Source organism: Zootoca vivipara, chromosome 12, assembly GCF_963506605.1.
Source record: "Zootoca vivipara chromosome 12, rZooViv1.1, whole genome shotgun sequence".
Lineage (NCBI taxonomy): Eukaryota > Metazoa > Chordata > Lepidosauria > Squamata > Lacertidae > Zootoca > Zootoca vivipara.
Genome location: NC_083287.1, coordinates 7349669 through 7368862, shown reverse-complemented (window position 1 = coordinate 7368862; position 19194 = coordinate 7349669). Strand labels below are relative to the sequence as shown.

The window sequence follows — 19194 nt, the reverse complement described above, 5'->3', positions numbered from 1 at the left end:
TCACCTTGCAGAGCTACAACTCTGCACAACTCCTGCATCCAGACTGTGGATGGCTTTGTAGGGCCAAACCTTGTTTGCAGTGGTAATACTGAAATTAATGGGACCACTTCCATGAAAAAGGCTAACATATGTGCATAGTACACAACTGTCGGTCTGTTCTCTGAGAGACATTAAGGCATGTGCTTTGCATTCTTAACTCCGTTCCAAATAGTCTTAATGAGTCCCTTCTGGTGTACACTGGGAGAATTTATTTCTAGCCTTATTTTCCAAGTATGCCTGGTATGAACTTGAAACCCAAATACAAGCTGCACGAAAGCCCCACTGTCTGCAGATACTGCTTTAGTATTTACAGAAGAACTATAACTCCAAGTCCTTGAAGCAAAACAGCCATGGCAGTTCATGGAACAGTACACAGCTAGGAGTTAATACGAGACCAGCCCACAGGTTAGGCATTGCTTTGATTCATCAGAGCCTGAATTGCCAATTGAACTATACACCCCACATCTCACAGTGCCTTAGTGGGATGTTATGGATGCTTACAGACCATCCTTTCTTAGACTGATACTTTCTGAACGATTGGCTAATACTTCATCTAGGACTGAGCCGATTTCACCCTATTTCTCTGCTCCATTTGTGGGGCAACAAAAGTGAGGGGTTATTTTGCGTTTTGGGTGGTGAATTTTGAGAGAAGGGGGGGGGGGAAACCAACCTCAAGTGCCACTCTCAAATGCTCAATAGCACAGATCATCATGTTGAATTAAACACAATGTCTAGGGCTGGTGTAAAGAGTTGGCATGATAAAGCCTCTGCCAAGGGCCCACACACCAAAGATGGGTCCAGTGACAAGAACTTCTGCCACAGTGAGGAAGCAGACTCCTTGAGAAAGGCGCCCCATGGAGAAGGTCTTGCCCAAAGGCTCTCCAATTCCTGAAGTTGACATTGATTATGCCCATAGTGATGTATGGAAGTGAGAGCTGGACCATAAAGAAGGCTGATCGCCGAAGAATTGATGCTTTTGAATTATGGTGCTGGAGGAGACTCTTGAGAGTCCCATGGACTGCTAGAAGATCAAACCTATCAATTCTTAAGGAAATCAGCCCTGAGTGCTCCCTGGAAGGACAGATCGTGAAGCTGAGGCTCCAATACTTTGGCCACCTCATGAGAAGAGAAGAATCCTTGGAAAAGACTCTGATGTTGGGAAAGATGGAGGGCACAAGGAGAAGGGGACGACAGAGGACGAGATGGTTGGACAGTGTTCTCGAAGCTACGAACATGAGTTTGACCAAACTACGGGAGGCAGTGCAAGACAGGAGTGCCTGGCGTGCTATGGTCCATGGGGTCACGAAGAGTCGGACACGACTAAACGACTAAACAACAACAACAATGCCCATGGAACAATGTTATCTTACATGATAGCATTGTTCCAAATGGCATTCTGTTAGGGGAGAGGGATTGGGGGCTACTGGTGAAGACTGTCATCTCCTCCTCCTGAATGTCCCTCAACAATGCCGTATCACACTGTAGTGTCATTCCCAAGACATACTGGAGAATTAACCCTGGCGGTTGGCAGTAGGTGGCAGCTGGGAGGAAAGGATCGTGATCTAGTGGTAGATCGCGGAGTGTTCCTGGTAGAAGAAGAAGAGTTTGGATTTGATATCCCGCTTTATCACTACCCGAAGGAGTCTCACTGGTAGATCCTGGTTGACCTCTGGCCCCTCAGCGATCTCCTTACAAAAAAGCAGCAACTTTGGCTTCCTAAAAAAAGCTCCACAACTTTGGGTAGATCACTGCCAGTCTTTTTATACTGTGAGCAGATCGTAGTCTATTGGGAGCTGGATGTCCCTGATATAAAGGATTCACATACCATGTGGCTTCCTAATGCAAAGCAAAGGGGGAGCCCACGGTGTTCTTCATCAGGATAATTTATAAGGAATATTATGAGGAAATGAGTGGGATTTTTATTGCCTTCAAAACTATGGCTCCAGATTTAAGTAGGATTATGAAGAAAGCTCTTTGAGGTGGGTACTATGATCGCATAGTCCTGAAAGTTTTATTTTGTGTGGTTTTAGAAAACGTTCCAGGATATTTCATTATTCATTTTATCTTATTATTGTGGTATGGTGCTGGTTGAATCTATAAAATGCAAATTTGGCTTGAAGTCCATTTTCACATAAAGATTCAAAAAATATACATAACAGCACACTGGTGCTTTTTTAAATGCCTCTATATTTTTAACAGGATACGTTGAAAGGTTTTAATGACACAGCATTGTTCTGCGTAAAATGTTAAAAGGTATGTGCTGAGTTACAAAATAGGAGCTTGCAAAATAGCGTATTTGCTTACATCTTGGGTGGAAAACTTGGAGCCTTATTCACCAAACTTTTTTTTAAAAAAAAAACTTGCAGAATTCTTTAACATTTACCACTGTTACTACTGCTGCGTCTGCAGCAACACATGATGGTCTGAAAAAGTTCGAAGTACAGTGAAGGTGATGTCCATAGCTGGACAACTAAGAAAAAACACTCTTGTTTCATGGAGTGCTCTTCTTCAGGTCCCAGATAGCCAGCCACTTAATTTTCAGGATACTCCATTCCATTTCTGCTTGTGAGGCAAAAAGGGAAAGCCCTGCTCTATTTAAGCAGAGAAATAAATTCCCTAAAACTCTGAATCAACCAAGTTGTTGAGCATTTCAGCTTTCAGCTGCTTCTCCAGAGTGGAAAAATGAGCTCCCTCTTGTACGAAGCAAAACAAAACCCCGCCGTCTTGAGTCACAATATTAAACTTGAGCGCCTTGAAATGTGATTATGACAGTGTCCAATTTGGCTGCCGAATAGATTTTGGATATCTTCACTGTTAAATTAGGTGAGGCAAGCGCTAAAACTTGGATTGCACCTCTCCAGTGAGTGGACTTTCCCTCTAGACACTCGCTTTACAGGACACTAGACTTGGTGAATGATTCTTCTCCCTTTCATGTGGCAACTCTTTGCCCCAATCCCCCCCACCAGGAACCCCCCCCCCCCCGCAATTGCAACAGCCAGGTGATACTGTCTTAACTGGGGTAAGTGTTTCATGGCGAGGCCTGGGGCAGAGACTTCTTTCTACTTCAATTTTAGGCCTTTGGGACATCTGCTTCGTTCTAGAATGTCCCTGTGTCATGCCTTGGAAGAGCTTGCACATTTCAGTGTGCACTACATCATGCTGAGTTTGTGAACTGAGCAGCACTTAATATGAAACGCAAAAGGCATTCCCACTTAGGGTGATTGATTTGGAGCGCTTGTTTACTGCGAAGTAAAAGGAACTGCAGATGTTTGATGAAAAGACACCAAACATCTGCATTTTCGATACTGTGTAAGGGCAGCAGCAACAGCAAAAGCAGCATTCACTTAAAATAAAAAAAAAGAAGCAGCAAAAAATTAAATGAAGCAAAGGGCTCCTTTTCTTTAACCTCTTGCAGGACTTGGACACTTTCCATAGTTTAATGTGGAAAAGGCCTGTTGCTAAAGAAGTGTAGTCATATGGTTTGCTTTGAAGATGTGGGAGCAATGCAGGGCTGCCTGACGCAGGGGAGTGTCCCACAGATGACAGATGTGTTTGCTTTTCGTGGCTTTCTCCGTGCAACGGGCTATGATTATATCCACCCAGTTATCACCGCTTCTTCACAGATGAGACAAACTTGCATCCACACGGGAGCCTGAGTGATCAGCGCAACATCCAATGAGTTCCACAGCCTGGCTCTGAAAGTTGACAAAAAGGCGAAAGCAGCTGCAGAGAGGGGGTGTTGCTTAGGAAAGCCACAGGCCAGGGAAGGGGGAAGCAAAGCAGCCTCTCTTGTCCCGTTGCGCTTTGCCACTGAAAAGGCTTTGACTGTCGGAAGCAAACAGAGCTTTGGGAATGTTTTGATTGTTTTCAAGATTTGGGTGCCTCCTTCCTAGGTAGCCCTCATGAAAACCGAAACAGTAGTGAATATTTCATTATATATCAGTAAAGCTACAATCCCCACCCTTTAGTAAAAGTAGCCTGAAATGAAGTCTTTGGTGTTTGTTCAAATGCCAGAAGAAAAGTAGGGGCCATCTGAACTCTTTTAAGGAGGCAGTTTCACACAGTTGGGCCCACCACTGAAAAGGCCCTGTCTCTAGTGGCATAGATCTCAATGGCGAGTCTAAAGCAGGGTTACCAGACGTCCCCGGTTCCTGGGGACAGTCCCCGGATTTGAAAATCTGTCCCTGGACAAATTCCGTCCCTGGAATGTCCCCAGATTTGCAAATCTGTCCCCAGGAAATGTGGCAGCGGCAGCCTCAGCAACCCGGAGCCAGCTTGGTAGCACAGTTGGCTCTGGCTGGCTTCAGGAGCTGCTTGCTGCCGTGGCGCCCGCCATTTTTCCTCGCTGAAAGTCCCCATGTGATGTGTCTTGTACGCAACACATCATATGGGGACTTCCGGTGAGGAAAAATGGCAGGCGCCATGGCAGCGAGCAGCGAGCAGCTCCTGAAGCCAGCTGCGTTACCAGGCTGGCTCCAGGCTGCTGACTGGCGCTGCTGCCGCCACTGCCAAAAGGGAACCGGGGATGTCCGGTGGTACAGATCTCCTGCCCCCTTCCCCCTTTGCTTTGACTGATCTGGGGAGGCTCAGGAGTCCCGGCCGCCGGCCATTGCCCAGTTTTTTAAAAAAAAACTCTGTGCATTTATGTTTCACAGGGTGCGAAAGAAGGGCTTTGCACCTTGCCTGGCAGAGAAACCGCACCCTTTGCACCCCTCCTGGGCAATGCCCACCCGCCTGCGACTCCCAAGCCTCCCCCAATCTGTCAAAACAAAGGGGGAAGGGGGCAGATCATTGGGGAAGGCTCGGGATATGCATGTGTGCTTGGGCCCAGGGTCTTTTGCCTCTCCATCCCCACTACTGACTCCCTGTTGCTACTCAGCTTTAAAAAAAAAAGTGTCCCCAGATTCATTGGAAAAAAAGTCTGGTAACCATAGTCTAAAGCTGATCCTAGGCTGTCCTCCAAATGCCTGATTTCAGTCTTGGATAAATCAGCATACCTCACCAATTTGGTATTTATTTGCTCCAGTGCGAGACAGAATCCAAGGTTACGATAACTTACTAAAAAGGGGGGAAATATTTAAAGTATGCAAAAAGAATTAAGTGCAACCCATTTTTTCCTGAAAGATAATTTTTTATGTTTCTTCTACCTTTCAAATGATGTCTGCATTTCTATATTTACTGTATGTGGAATCATAGAATCATAATATTGAAGAACTGGAAGGGACAGCAGGGGCCATCTAGTCCAACCCCCTGCAATGCAGAAATCTTTTGCCCAGTGGGGCTCAAACTCACAACCCTGAGACTTAAGAGTCTCATGCTCTCCCAATTGGCACTTGTACCATATGGCCCTTCAAAATTGGGACGCAGATCCACCCTTAACCTGATCCAGCATGGGTTTGTGGCCTATCTACAAGGAAATAAACGCAGTGAGATGTTTCATGGACCTGGATTTTGTTGCAGACATTTCCTGTTTCAGAGAAAAGGGACTCTCAATTGAAACAACCTTATAGGGACACTTATCATGGCCTGTCTTTGTCTCTGTGAATATATCCTTGGCTCCACCAGCAGCTTCAGATGTGATTGATTTACTACACAGACATCACTCCTATGCACACAAAAAAGTATGCAAACTTAATTTGGATTGTCATATGTGTTGAATTCACAACGTATCTATTTTGCTTTATATAGACATGCTTTGGAAAGCTATGGCTTCTCAACCTTTATACATGCACCAAAATAGTGGAATGATGTTCACAAATTGGTGTACAGCTGGCATGTCGTGCCCCCCCCCCCGACTGAAATGTTGTCATTTTAGAAAATTTGACACGTTTTGATGCAAACCTACAATTTTGGGGAGAAATGGCTTGTCTAACATTTTGCATATTGAACACTAGAGGGAGCCAATGTCTGCATATTTTCTTCATGTACAGTAAATTCAAACCTCCTGTCACTTATTGCTATGGAAATGTTTCTTAAAAGATGTGTTGGTTTCTAAATGTGGCCCTTACACACACACACACACACACACACACACACACACACACACCAGCATTAGTGAAGTTTCCCAATTTGCCAACATTGTTTAGGCCATGTATAATTTTCTACACTTACTTTATGGCACAACATTCATAGTTGGGAGGTTCATAATTGGGGGTGGGGGTGGAGAATCAAACCCTTCCAGCCTAGTGGAAGGGCACATGCTCTTCAGTTATAACCTCAGCTCTAGAGTTCAGTCCGCTTAAGCAGCAGAAAAAAGGGGAAAGCAGCAGAAGAAAGGGGAAAGAAAGAGCAGGTCTCCCCAAGAAACAGGGACCTGATCAGGCTTGAAAGCAGAAGATTGCAGGATGCATGTTTGCCAGCTGGTAGCTTTGCCAAAGAGGAAGAGTTTCTTTTTCACGACCTTTCCTTATTTCTGTGATGGGGCTACTTGATGTGCTAGAGTTGTGGGTCCCTCTTCAGCAACAGAAAGGGATAAAGATGGGGCAGAAGTTGGATGGAGAGAGATGACGTGTTGTTTCTGCACAAAATATTCGCATTGGCTAAAGTGAAAAGCATCGCTTTTTATGCTCAAGTTGGGCATAAACATTAAAATAAAGACTATAAATGTGACTGTCTTCCTGAAAGTGTTCAGGTGTCACAGACTGCCTGGATGCAGAGGAGTGGTGGAAGCACCAACTGGGGAACCCCCAAGGGAAGAAGGCTCACTTCCAAGGGGTTGGTGGTGGGATGACAATGAGTGGTCAGAGAAGAGGGAGCAGACTGGGAGGAGGAGGTGTCAGAAGCTGAAAAGGTAACAGGGTTTAGTGAACAGGAAGAGGGTGGGACAGAAGCAGAGGCTGGTGAGGAGGGAGGCCAAAGATGCAGAGATGAAGCAGGCTGCTGAAGAAGCCAAAGGGTACCCCCCTCCTGTTACGACCAGCTCCTCTCCCACTGGGCTCCCAGCACTAGAAGGGGTATGAAAAGGGTGAAGCAAAGGCAGGTGCATTGATGGAGTCTCAGGTTGCTTGGGATGGACCTGGGGGAGTAGGGGGCTTACGCAACTGTGGGAATGTGTGGACCTTCAGTCCTCACAACTGCCACATAGGGGCAAGATCTACCAGGAAGAGTCGCTGTGCTCACTAGGCCTTGCCTCCTGAGCTGTTTGTTTCTTTGAATAAAGATTTAACTTCACTGATGCTGTGTGAGTTATTACTGACCTGCTCCTGGCACCTGCCTCTGACATCAGGTATTAGAAGTTTTTTAACAGTGCCTGCCAGGAAGAGTTGGCCTTAAATCCATAGGAAATGGCTTCTAAAAACACATCTTTCTTTTTGTTGTCCTGGTGAAGGAGGCGGTGAGATTAGCATAACTTTGGGGCTTTTCTGGCAGGAGCCTCGGGCTGTTGAAACTTACTGATTAGTTATTGTTGGGCAGAAGGAGGGAGTGACCTTTTAGGTCACCATATCTTGGCTTAACACTTCCAGAAGAAATATGATGCTGTTTCATTTCGATTTACAAATGATAAGGGAGCACGGTAAAGATTTACAGTGGAGGCGACAGCAAGCAACGGGTTTAACAGGAGGTGTTGCAAGTCAGCTTGCTTGAACTTGCCCTGACTAAAGCCTCTCTAGGCCAAACCAGAGTTTTGCTTCTCAGGTATGGGCAACCATTGCAAAAGCTGGATTTTAGGGATACTGTACTTCATAACAGTTGCTAGGATCCAAGCCAAGCCAATGTGACAATTTGTTGTTGTTGTTGCAAAAAAAAAACCCAAACTAAACTAAACCCAGTCTTTCATTCGCTTCCCCCCTACCCTGTTATTTGGAATATTCTCTACAGGTCCTGCGTGACAGACATGTGTGAGTGCCCTATTCATAAAAACTGCTACTGTGAGTCCTTTCTCGCCTATGCTAGAGCCTGTCAAAGGGAAGGTCTGAAAGTTCACTGGAAACCTGAGCAAAATTGTGCTGGTAAGTGAGACACACTGATTGCTTCTTTGCAACTGCAAGTGCATTTCATACTGTGCCCATGTAACAAAACCTGGTTTTTGCTCCGGCTTCTCTACTTAATTCTCCCCGCTCTCTTCACCCAACCCATGGACCAGCAGTTTTGCAGCATGAGGGGCTGATTCGGAGTGGAGAAATGGTGGGCAGGGAAAGGTTTAAGCACCCCCACCCTAAAGCTGGTTCCCCAACCCCCCCTAGCCGAAATAGCCCTTAGGCAACAGGCTTGCAACACAGTTCTGCCCCAAATGCACAATCTGGCAGTTTACAATATTGCAGCTCTGTTAGAGCAGAGATGGCTAAATGGTTCCCAGGTGCTGAAATCCAGTGGCCAGCCGGCATGCATTGTGCTCTTTGGAGAGAATACAGGAAGCGTGTCTGACAAGCAAGATTCCAGCAACTTTGTACTAACAAGCCCGTTGTAAAACTTTGCATCGGGTACCTATTTCACTTGTCTGAGCCTGCTGGAAGAACAGAGGGGTGAGTAGCGCAAGGATCACAGGGCTGTAATCGTGAAATATTCTAGCTGATTACTGGCATTTCCTAGACTGCCTGCTCACTCATGTGGAAGCACAGATGCAATTGATCTTCTTTCATAGGAAGTGAGAAATGAATGGCAATCTGTGGTGGAAAAACACAGCTGATCTGCATCTATTTTATTCATTAAACTGACTAGTCATGCAATCCAGTAATCATTTAAACCCAAGTGCTTGCAATTAAGTACTCCAAAAAGTTTTGGTGGAGCATGGAACAGATTTATCCCACTGTACCCATCCCCTTATGTGGTTTGGGCCATTCCTGGCAAGCAGGGCAAAACACCCAGAAGCTTCAAGTGGGGTAGGAGAGTGGTGCGGAATTTGACCACCTGCTGTGCTCCTTCCAGAGTAGTTTGCCCACCTTTGGTCCCCCACCTTCCCTTTGCCACAGAGTCCTAGGAAGTAAGAGAAAATTAGAAGCAAATTGCTTAAAACATAAAATCTTGGTCATGAAACAGTAACATAAAACACAACTTTGAGAGGAAGAGCATTGAATGGAGACATTGCAAAGCCTCATAGATTGCTTTATAAAGTAATCCTTGGGCCTAATTTCTTTATATGAAAAGAGAAGGGGGAAAGGTAGTGTAGCACACGATCGTATTTTTAAAAATATAAATTGGGATCAGAAAATGTAAATGAAAGGCAAAATTTGGAAGTTTCGGATTAACTGTAATTGGAACTCATAATGGCAAAATTAAAAACATAGCAGTTTAAGTGTCATCAATTTTGTTTTCTGGTTTTCTGTTTTTGCATTAACTTTTATTATGATTAAGAAAGGGATAAAAGGTGTTGATTGATTCCAGTTCTGAGGTAAATTAGGGAGATATACAGTAGGTAGATATAGATATAGATATATATAGATGTATAGGACGAACTAAAATTCCAAAGAGACTGGAGTAAATTCATTGACTATATAAATAATAACTAGAAGTTTCAAGACACTAGCAGGATTGAAATAAATCCTAGGACATGGACTTTATAATATAAGATTAAACTGTGAGATATAGGGGAAGCTTGTTGGTGGGATGGAGGGAAGTCATAAGCTCAGCAGAGAGGTAGGGAGTGAGATTTGTAGGTGTATGTTGGAAATTATAGTTTATTGTTTAAAGTGAAAATTCAATAAAAATTATATTAAAAAATAGATATAGATATCCCTTTTGGAAGGAACAAAAATGATGCTAAAATATATGCAGGTTGATTTTTGGCATGCAGTTTAAGAAGACTTGGAGACTGCTTTTGCCTGTTGCAGGCCCACAGGGGTTGTTTTACCGGCCCCTGAGCTGCCCCCGAACCGAGCCGCCTGTTTGGCAAGTCCCCATGTGCTGCGCTAAACCAGCGCAACGTGGATACTCGCTTTTGCGGCTCCGGAAATCGTGTTTGCGCAGATGCTGGTAATCGCAGGCACGCACACTCACACGGAGTGAACCGGCCCAGGCAAGGTAAGCCTTGCCGACCCCTGCTATATGCAGTGTTAAAAAAACTATTCATCGAACTTCTGAGAAGCAGAAAAGAACATCTGACTCTCATATCTCTTAGACACATATCTCTTAGACCAGGTATCCCCAAACTGCGGCCCTCCAGATGTTTTTGCCTACATGATCCCTAGCTAATAGGACCAGTGGTCAGGGATGATGGGAATTGTAGTCCAAAACATCTGGAGGGCCAAAGTTTGGGGGTGCCTGTCTTAGACAGTTTCCAAGCTGAGGCCTCTAAAGCATTTCCTCTTGTTTCCTTGACACATACAGTAAATGTTCCACTGAGAATTTGCAACAAGAAACACTGCACTGGTGTGCCATAATATTACAAGATATGGGATATGGTAAAACCCATGGGTATAATTTTAAGCGATGACAATTCCTCTTTCTTTGAATTATCTTCCAGCCACCCAGTGTAAACATGGTGCAGTCTATGATACCTGCGGTCCTGGATGCGTGAAAACATGCGACAACTGGAACGAGATTGGTCCCTGCAATAAACCGTGCATTGCAGGCTGCCACTGCCCTGCGAACTTAGTCCACCACAAAGGAAGATGCATCAAACCCATTCTCTGCCCACAGCGGTGACATTCGCTTTTATCCACAAGGACATTGTAACTGGTGGCTTTTGGTAGCCTTTCTAAGCTCACAGCCAATGAAGGACTTTCAGTGCTGGCTGGCAGATTTTGCAAAGCACTCTCACAAAGAGTGGGGGGAAATAGGTGTGCCTATATATTTATATGTGTATATGGATATATATATAAACACTAGTGTATGTTGATACAGAGAGAGAAAGAGAGAGGCGCGGTAAGATAATTTTAAGACTCTGGACTTCCCAGGATTACGGGTCCTCCCCTCCTACTTTTGATAGTAATGTATATTCTCTGAATTATAAAAGTTACCCAGACCTGCTCATTCTGCTACATGTGATCCTGGACTTCTGCCCCCAAATCCTGGCCCCGATGGCACCCCTATGTGTGTGTGTGTGTGTGTGTATTGTGTAATACCATGTTCAGGGAGAGCAGGTGTAGAGAAATAAATGGTCATACCCTTGGTATCGCAGGACAAAAGAAATGGCAGCAGCACCTGCCACTCCCCGTAACATGAGGCCCACATGATCAAATACTCAACACAATAGCCATAGCATAAACAATTCCATACAATGCCCATTGAAGCAACAGGTCACCCCTCACTTCTCTGTCCCACCTGCATTGGCTGAAATGCATATAGGCCCCTGGGATATAGTAGCATCAGTCCTAGTTTTAACTATATATACCCACATACACATACATGTGCGCACACATATGAAAATAGGCATCATTTATATAAACCATGGGACATGGGTGGCACTGTGGGTTAAACCACAGAGCCTAGGGCTTGCCGATCAGAAGGTCGGCGGTTCGAATCCCCGCGGCGGGGGTGAGCTCCCGTTGTTCGGTTCCAGCTCCTGCCCACCTAGCAGTTCAAAAGCACGTTAAACTGCAAGTAGATAAATAGGTACCGCTACAGCGGGAAGGTAAACGGCATTTCTATGCGCTGCTCTGGTTCGCCAGAAGCGGCTTAGTCATGCTGGCCACATGACCCAGAAGCTGTCGGCGGACAAATGCCGGTTCGTCGGCCAATAACGCGAGATGGACACCGCAACCCCCGAGTCGTCCACGACTGGACCTAATGGTCAGGGGTACCTTTAACTTTACCTTTATATAAACCATAGAAGGATGAGTTATTATATGTATATTATTTTGCTATAAAGTTTACGTATTAGTGTTTCTGTTAAAATAAGGCAGGTGTTTGATGGCATGATGGCGCCCACTGAGCCATCGCCTCCGAGTTTCCATGGCGTCTCCCAAGGCCACAAGATTTCCACATAAAGATACTATTAGATTCCGATTTCCGGATACATAAGAAACAGGTGTTATCTGAAGTTAGGATTTATCCAGGGATGACTCAGGTTTCCCACCTCAGACCAGCCTCGGGTGATTGTTAAGAGCACCTTAAATTAGCAAAGAACCCTGGGCTTGGAGATTATGCATCACTGGTTTGTTCTGGGGTTCCTTGAACATCACTTTAGTTGGCGTAACATTTAAATGAACCCAACCACATGCATGGGGGCAGAGGATGTAGTTCCCCACCACCAGGCACGTAGTGTGGGGAGGACCGGGAGGCTCATGATTTTGAGGGGGCGCGAGCCAGTCACCCCCAAGCAGGAATCCACACCCTGCCTGCCACTGAGGTTCTCTGGGCCCCAGAACCCAGCCTGGCCTGGCCACCACACCCCCAGCCCCCTCGCTGAATGGACGCCCAGCTAGTTGGGTGTGTGTGTGTGTGCAACAGCTCTCTCCCTTGTGGTTTTCAGCAACAGGTATTCAGAAGCATGTTGCCTCCAACAGTGGATATAGAACACAGCCATCAATCCTGCTTGCACTGCTCAGCTTTTTGTCCTTCTGGACCAGACAGCAGCCGAGACATGTACAGAAAGGGATGCGTAGCGCATGCAGCAAGAGACTCAAATATTCACTGTGCTGCAATTCCTAAGAATTCCTCAGCCGTTTCCCACAAACGTGTTTTGTGCCAGGTGATAGCTATTCCCTGCTACCTGAGATGGGAAGATTGTTGTTCATGCTGAGATAGGAAGATTATTGTTCATGCTCAAATGTTTTGCTTCCTTTCAAAAGGAAAAAGAAAAAGTGGAAGAACTTTGTTTATCACAGAGAACACCTCTGTACTGTACAGGATGAGTAACAAAAAGGAAAAACAAAAGGTGCTTATTTAAATATTTAAATGCATCTACCTGTATATGTTATGTTTGATAGCCATGGAAAATAAATATTAAAGCAACAAAAAAGATTTGCGTCAGACAAAGACCTAACCATAGGCTTTCAGTTCATCTCATAAACAATTTTGGAATTTACTTTTTTTTTTTTAAAAAAAAATAACCATTAAATAATATGCCTGTTTGAGTTGGAACAGAGGTTTGATTCATTATAAACATATTTGCTGTTTTGAAATTCATAAAGGAAAAGGGGTTTCCTGTGATTCTCTTCCCAACACCTAGAAGAGCTTTTTTTTCTGGCATGCATGTATTAAGTCCCAGCACAGAGCATAAAATGTGAAATCTGATGCAAGCAAACTTTTGGGCCTTTCCCAACTTTAGCAGCGTGGAAGTTGATGCAATGTGGCTTCTTTGTAGGACCAGAAGCACAGAGTCATTCAGGGGATATTCCCAACCCCCCAGAGAAGATTTAGGTGTAGAGGTGTTCCACTGAGCAAATTGAACTCTGGTTTGGTTGCAGACAAGCACAGCTGAGTATATATCCTGCCGATGTCTGCAAATGCCCTCATGATTTATTTATTTTATTTTTTTAAAAAAATTACATTAATAGTATGCCACCGGCACCAAGACAAGTTAATGTGGCCTTACATTTTAATAATGACTAATGAAATGAAAACTAATCTGGACGCTGGGAAAGAAAATGCCACATAAATTTCAGACCACACTGGACCTTAAGGGTTTTTAATTTTTTTTTCTCTGAACATCAAGTTTCACTTAAAATAAACTGCATCAGGTTAACAAGATGTAAATCCATACAATTCAGTTTGAATGTTTCAAGGTAAAGTCACATGTTTCAAAAGCTGGTTCCATTACTAGAAATAAAAGCCACCAGAAGGGCTTTCCTTTGAAATGCTGTTAAGGCAAAGGTGAATTGCTTCAAGCTGTATTAAAAATGCCTATTTTTAATACCGCATTGAAAATCCGCTTTGTCGCCCCGCCTATTTGGATAAAGGCATTGGGTTTAAAAAGTTATTATTTGTTTAGGTTCAAGGCAACAGAGGCTGTAGGAATGTGCTTGTAAGCTTCTTTTATCTCACACATTTCACTACTTGGAGTTGGTTCCTTAGCTTATGGTGAGGCATAATCTGATCTCTGTCAACTTGAACGGCTTTGTAAAGTCTCTGTTTTGAATATTCTTACAAAGATCTGAACTTCATGTAAGCCAATGGTTGCAGCTATTTTTGTTTTAAAGTCAACGCATACAATGGTGTATTGTTTTTAAACACAGTGACTGGGCTTCATCTTCATTTACTGATTCAGATAAGATACCTGTGAATATCACCTGGCAGATGATAAAGATTTAGCAATTCCTTTAAAATACTGCCTGAGTCGAATTATTGATGTGTTCTTCATCTCAGCAGATAATAAATGCAGACTACCCTTTTGAATCGTACAAGGCAATCTTCCAAGTTTTATAGTTCATATTCATCAGCTATTAACAAATTGTACACAGGACATTTACCAAACAATAGCATCCCCATTTTGTTTTGAAGGTAAGTTCATTTGCCAAATGATAAGAGGGACTTTTACTCAAGAGGAATGGTGTACTTATAATTCTTGAAATAATTTCACATTGATTTCTGCAAATTGTGTAAAGCACAGGATGCCCGAGGCCTTGTCCACCATGTGGACAAACCATGGTGTTTTATCTTCTCAGTGTTTTTTTTGCAGGCCAGCAGAGATATTTATTGTGAATTGAAAGTGCCTTTCATTTGCAAAGCCAACCAGCACTTTTACAATAGGCTATGTCTCCTTGCTATTGATTGAATCCTAATTTTATATGTGGTTAAGTTATTCATGGAGGAATCAACGTTAGTCTGACTGGTGCTCTTTATGACTTCAAATGTGGGCCACTGGTTTTCAGCTGTGTAAGGCGGTTCTTGTAGGTGCAATGAGCTGCAAAGTTCCTCGTCTCTGAATAGTCTGAACAGAAATTAAGCTCAAGAATATTTTGGTACACTGTACTATAGAACTGCTGGTCCGTTTAGAAATATTAAGATATAAGAAACAACAACCCACGCAGAGCCCAGAACCTTGAAGTGGCAACATTTATCTTAATTTCCTTCAGAACTTTGTTGGTTTTTAGTTGCTTATTGGCAAATGGAGAAATCATTGATTAGTAGATTGGGAATAAAAGTCACTTTCAAGGTCATGCCAGGAAAGGAAAGAAGAAGCACATTTTGACTTTAAATGTCTTCGTCCATTTGTCTTAAACAAATAGGGAATCTCACTCACCAATCACTGAGAGGCAGATCCTTTTTCTACAGGTTGAATCCATAATTTTTAATTATGCACCCGTCAGTTGTAAAGTGGGCAGAGGTGACAGGAAATTGAATAAATTAATCAAAACAATCATTTAAATTCCATTTTGGGATGCTGCATAACAGTATTTCTGTAGATAGAAATTCTTCAGAGTTGAAGATTGTTTTCAAAAACACCTTTTGATTTTTTTTAAGGTGATTTTTGTGTATCTATGAAATTAGAGTGATCCCAATGAGTTTAGATTTCAGTGCTCAAACCACTTTAATGTGATCATTAGATGATTTGGTGACTGTGTGGCTTTGTATTTTTAAATCTTGCATTTTCAAGCTTTTTCTGAAAACAAAGATTTTTAGGGCAGTGGTCATAATAAAGCTTGTGTTTCCAAGCTCTTCCACCAGGAAAAAAATAATAATTTGTGTTTATGTTCTTTAAGTCTGAACTTTGTGTAATAAACTTCCAGTTGCTGGAGTCTTCATCCATTGGTGTAAACAAATAATGATTGTTTTAAAATCATAGCACAGGAAAGTGTTTTCTATGCAGTAATTTCATCTTGGTGACAAATATATAGATGTCTGTTCAGGAAAGTGGTACATTTTGCTCATTGGTTGGAGAAATAAGATTTCATTTAGAGAATCTCAAAACTTCTTCCATTTGGAATCCATACATTTCCATGCTATCTGAGTTTTATTGTATTATTGGCCTTTAGTCATTGTTGGTTTAAATGTAATTGGCTTAATTTACATTTATTTTCCAGCTTCATTCATTAATATAAGAATGTTTCTTTGTTGTCGAAAATGTGCAGTCTCTTCGCTTTGCAGATGTGTGTCCTTTACCTTTTTTTTAAATAGAAAATATTGTTGTTGTTTTTTATATAGGCCCCATCTTGTAATGCAGTTATTTTTACTGTTCATGTTGAAAACGATAGGCAGGAAGGTTTTGAAAAATTACCTTTGCATTGAATGGTGTACAAGTGTCTGTGTCTCTGAAGATTGTCTCTCATTGAAGATGCATGTAAACTTGTTTGATCTGAGTTTCAATGATCTCGGTCCATTTATTTATAAAGGCTTCCATTCTTTTTAATTGCCTTAACTATATTTCCCCCCAAATTCGTGAGCCAGACGCTGCAAGGGAATAGGTTCACAGCGTAGGTAAAAATGATCCTTTTCTTTACTATGTTGAATGATTAGTTTCATCTCTCCGCAAACAATCTGAGGTTTGTGTGCCACTCTGGATCTTTTCCTTGCAGGCTTAAGCTGTTAAGTAAATGTTTCCTTCTTGGTGGGCAAAAAGTAGTTTGGCGATGGTGGAGAATTCTGCGGCACAGGTAGATGGAACTGATGTTGCTGAAGGAGAATGGGTGAATCTGTGGATGGGCAGGCAAAGATCCCGTTGAGCTCTGCCCTTCCCCAGGCAGGGTTGTCCTAGCGGGAATGTTGCAGGGCAAAGGCACACTTCTTGTAGGCAGCATAAAGCAGGAGGATGGCTCGCAGCATTTGACGGCACATAGCCATCGCCATGCGCACTTGTGGTTCGCGGAGCCCATGAGGCCTGCGCTGCTGGGGACTGATGACTTGGCAGAAGGCAGAACGCTCTGAAACCCGCAGCGAGCCGGTCCAGTGCGGAGGCTGTACCGTCACAAGGTGCCCAAAGACTGAGTCGAGCCCCGTGAGCCGCACGGCCTGGGGCTTGTGCACAGCTCCGCTGCATCCTCGTGACTCTCCAGCCACTCCAGGGGGTTGTGGGTGCCCAGCTCCTGTCTTGGCACTGGGCTCCAGCACCAGGCTGAGCCCCTGGAAGCAAAGCTGCACTTCCAGGTCGGTGGCAGTGGCTGGACTGTGCCCTCCCCGAAAGGGGTGCTTGGTGCTGCTGGGCTTGGGCACGGCACCCCGCAGCCATTGCAGGGACTCATCCAGGGGGGACCAGGGTGCCCAGAGCTGGTACCCGCTGGCCATGGTCAGCGCTGCCCAGCCGCTGCCACCCTGCTCTGCCCAGGCTCTTGTTGCATCTTTCCTTAGTCCGGCGCCCGCGGCAACCCATTATGACCATCCTTCACTCCAGAATGCCAAGGCTTGAGCCAGTGTTCCACAAGCTCCTCCCTTTGACTCACACAGAATGGCTCTTCTTGTGAATCCCTCCCTCACCATCTGATATTAAAATAAATTTAAATGAACCGAGGCGGGGGGCGGGGGATCTTCTTGGTGTTGGTACTAAAGTTATGATGGAACAGGTCTCTCCAGAGAGGCTCACCTGATGCTTTCCTTAGCTTTTCAGTACCCGGTAAAGAACTTTTAAGCAACTTGTGGTTATTGTTGTTTTAATAATCTGGGGTTCTCAGTTCCATTATTAATGTTTCTTCGTACATCTGTTTTGTTTTGCATTTTTAATAATTGCATTTCATTCTTTTTATTTTTGTGAAGCTCCCAGAGAACAAATATTGGGTGGCCTTATAGATATAGTTAATAAATAATGAGTTAAATAACAACTCCTCTGGATGATACTAATTCCAAAATTATAGGGAAATGAATCTCACAAGTTTTTCCTTCCAAGTGAAATCCATGAAAGAGTTTCCTTAATTCAGCCCATTTTGATTTTAATTTCATATTTTATCTGTACACTGCAGTTTTCCATCCACACAAAAATCAACTGAAGAGTCGCTAAGACAGGGTGTCCTCCAATATGTTGGACTACAGTTTCCATAACCCCTCCCCCCCACTTTGGCCACGCCCATGGTATGACAGCTTCCTATGCTCCTACTTCTTACATCCAGGGTGGATAAAACCTATGGCAGGGTTTGTTTCCATGCTACGCCAATATTTAATTCTCATCTCTGTTCAAGAGATGTACTCTGGCCCCAATCTGTATAGTCTGACAGTTGGAGTTTGTCTGGCAAAGTTTGCTTCTTTGGTGAACTTTACTGGCACTTAAGACGGAGGAAAATGTGTTGGGCATGAATACACTTCTAAGAAGCTGGCACCGTTTCAGATGAGACAAATGACACAGTCGGCCTAAAGTGTTTAATTTTTCATTTGCAGTTTGTAATAAATGGTGCTTATCCCTTTGGAAGGAAATTAGTTCTTTGGAAATATATTCAAAGGAGTCACTTGGCATTTGGAGTTTGTCTTCTATAAGAAGTGGTTTGGCTACTGTTCATAAAGATGTTTCTCTGTATGCTTGCACTTCACCTCAACTCCAAAATCCCCCCCCATTAATTTTTTAGCTTTGTTTTATATGAAAAGGAAGTGCTGCCTTAACAGTGTAATCAGCCCCTCTACCTGTATATTTTTAATATTAATTTGATATTGGAAAAATAGTATTAGCAAAGTAGATTAGAAGGTAGTACCAACTAGTTTTAGTGTCTTATTGCATTTCTGCTTCCCCCAAATATGTGGAAGTTGCCACTTATGCTATATATGGCAATACTGTACAAAATTATGTGATGCCAAAACTGGCCAGAAATCACCATAGGATCCATGTCTCTACACTGGCATAAACATGTAACTTGTCACTTATTATCACAATCATGGTGCCGGATGAGATTTTGAAATAAAGGACATTTAACATTTCTTCTTTTTAAAAAAAGATTTTTCTTGAAGTACGAGAATTTTTACATACATTATATTCTCTCCTTCCAATTTTTAATTTCCCGTACCATTTTTCCTTTCCTTTCCCTTCCCACCCCCTCCCCCACTCTTAATCCATTAGAAGGGTTCAAACAGTTGTCCTCAGCCACGGGCACAATGTCTGTTGAGCTATTTCAATTGCCTTTGTTCGATTTGCTCATTGCAAACTGCTGAAAGTCTCTCAATTTTTATAATAAACCTGATGTGCAATGGGAGGTGAATAATTTCGATTGCTACTGTATATACATATCCCAAGGCTAGTAGGAGATTGTGCATAATAGCCAGAGAATGTACAAAATGCAGACAAGATACACACATTCTCCAAGACCTATTGAAATTCATGCATATTGACTGGAGAATGTACAAGATATTGTCGAGATAGGCAATGCCTGTTCCCGAATGCCTGTTGAGCATGTTGAAGAGATTGTGTCCTTGGAAATCTGCACA

The 19194-nt window shown here is 43.3% G+C and overlaps 2 protein-coding genes across 4 annotated transcripts in view; one reads left to right on the top strand and one right to left on the bottom strand.

Moving 5' to 3' along the window:
• The window catches only part of BMPER (BMP binding endothelial regulator), a 157882-nt gene extending 141172 nt beyond the window's left edge, over positions 1-16710 (top strand). For 2 of the 3 annotated variants that reach the window (XM_035128737.2, XM_060280577.1), the window contains 2 exons: positions 7858-7988; positions 10439-16710. In XM_035128737.2, the coding sequence (XP_034984628.2) occupies positions 7858-7988; positions 10439-10620 (313 nt within the window). In that variant the 3' untranslated portion in view covers positions 10621-16710. The remainder of the gene's footprint in view (positions 1-7857; positions 7989-10438) is intronic. The other variant, XM_035128736.2, reaches the window with a different exon arrangement.
• On the bottom strand, positions 16549-17079 carry FANCD2OS (FANCD2 opposite strand). Its single transcript, XM_035130309.2, has one exon. It carries the CDS (start codon positions 17077-17079, stop codon positions 16549-16551), a length of 531 nt encoding a protein of 176 aa, XP_034986200.1.
• Positions 17080-19194: the final 2115 nt, after the last annotated feature.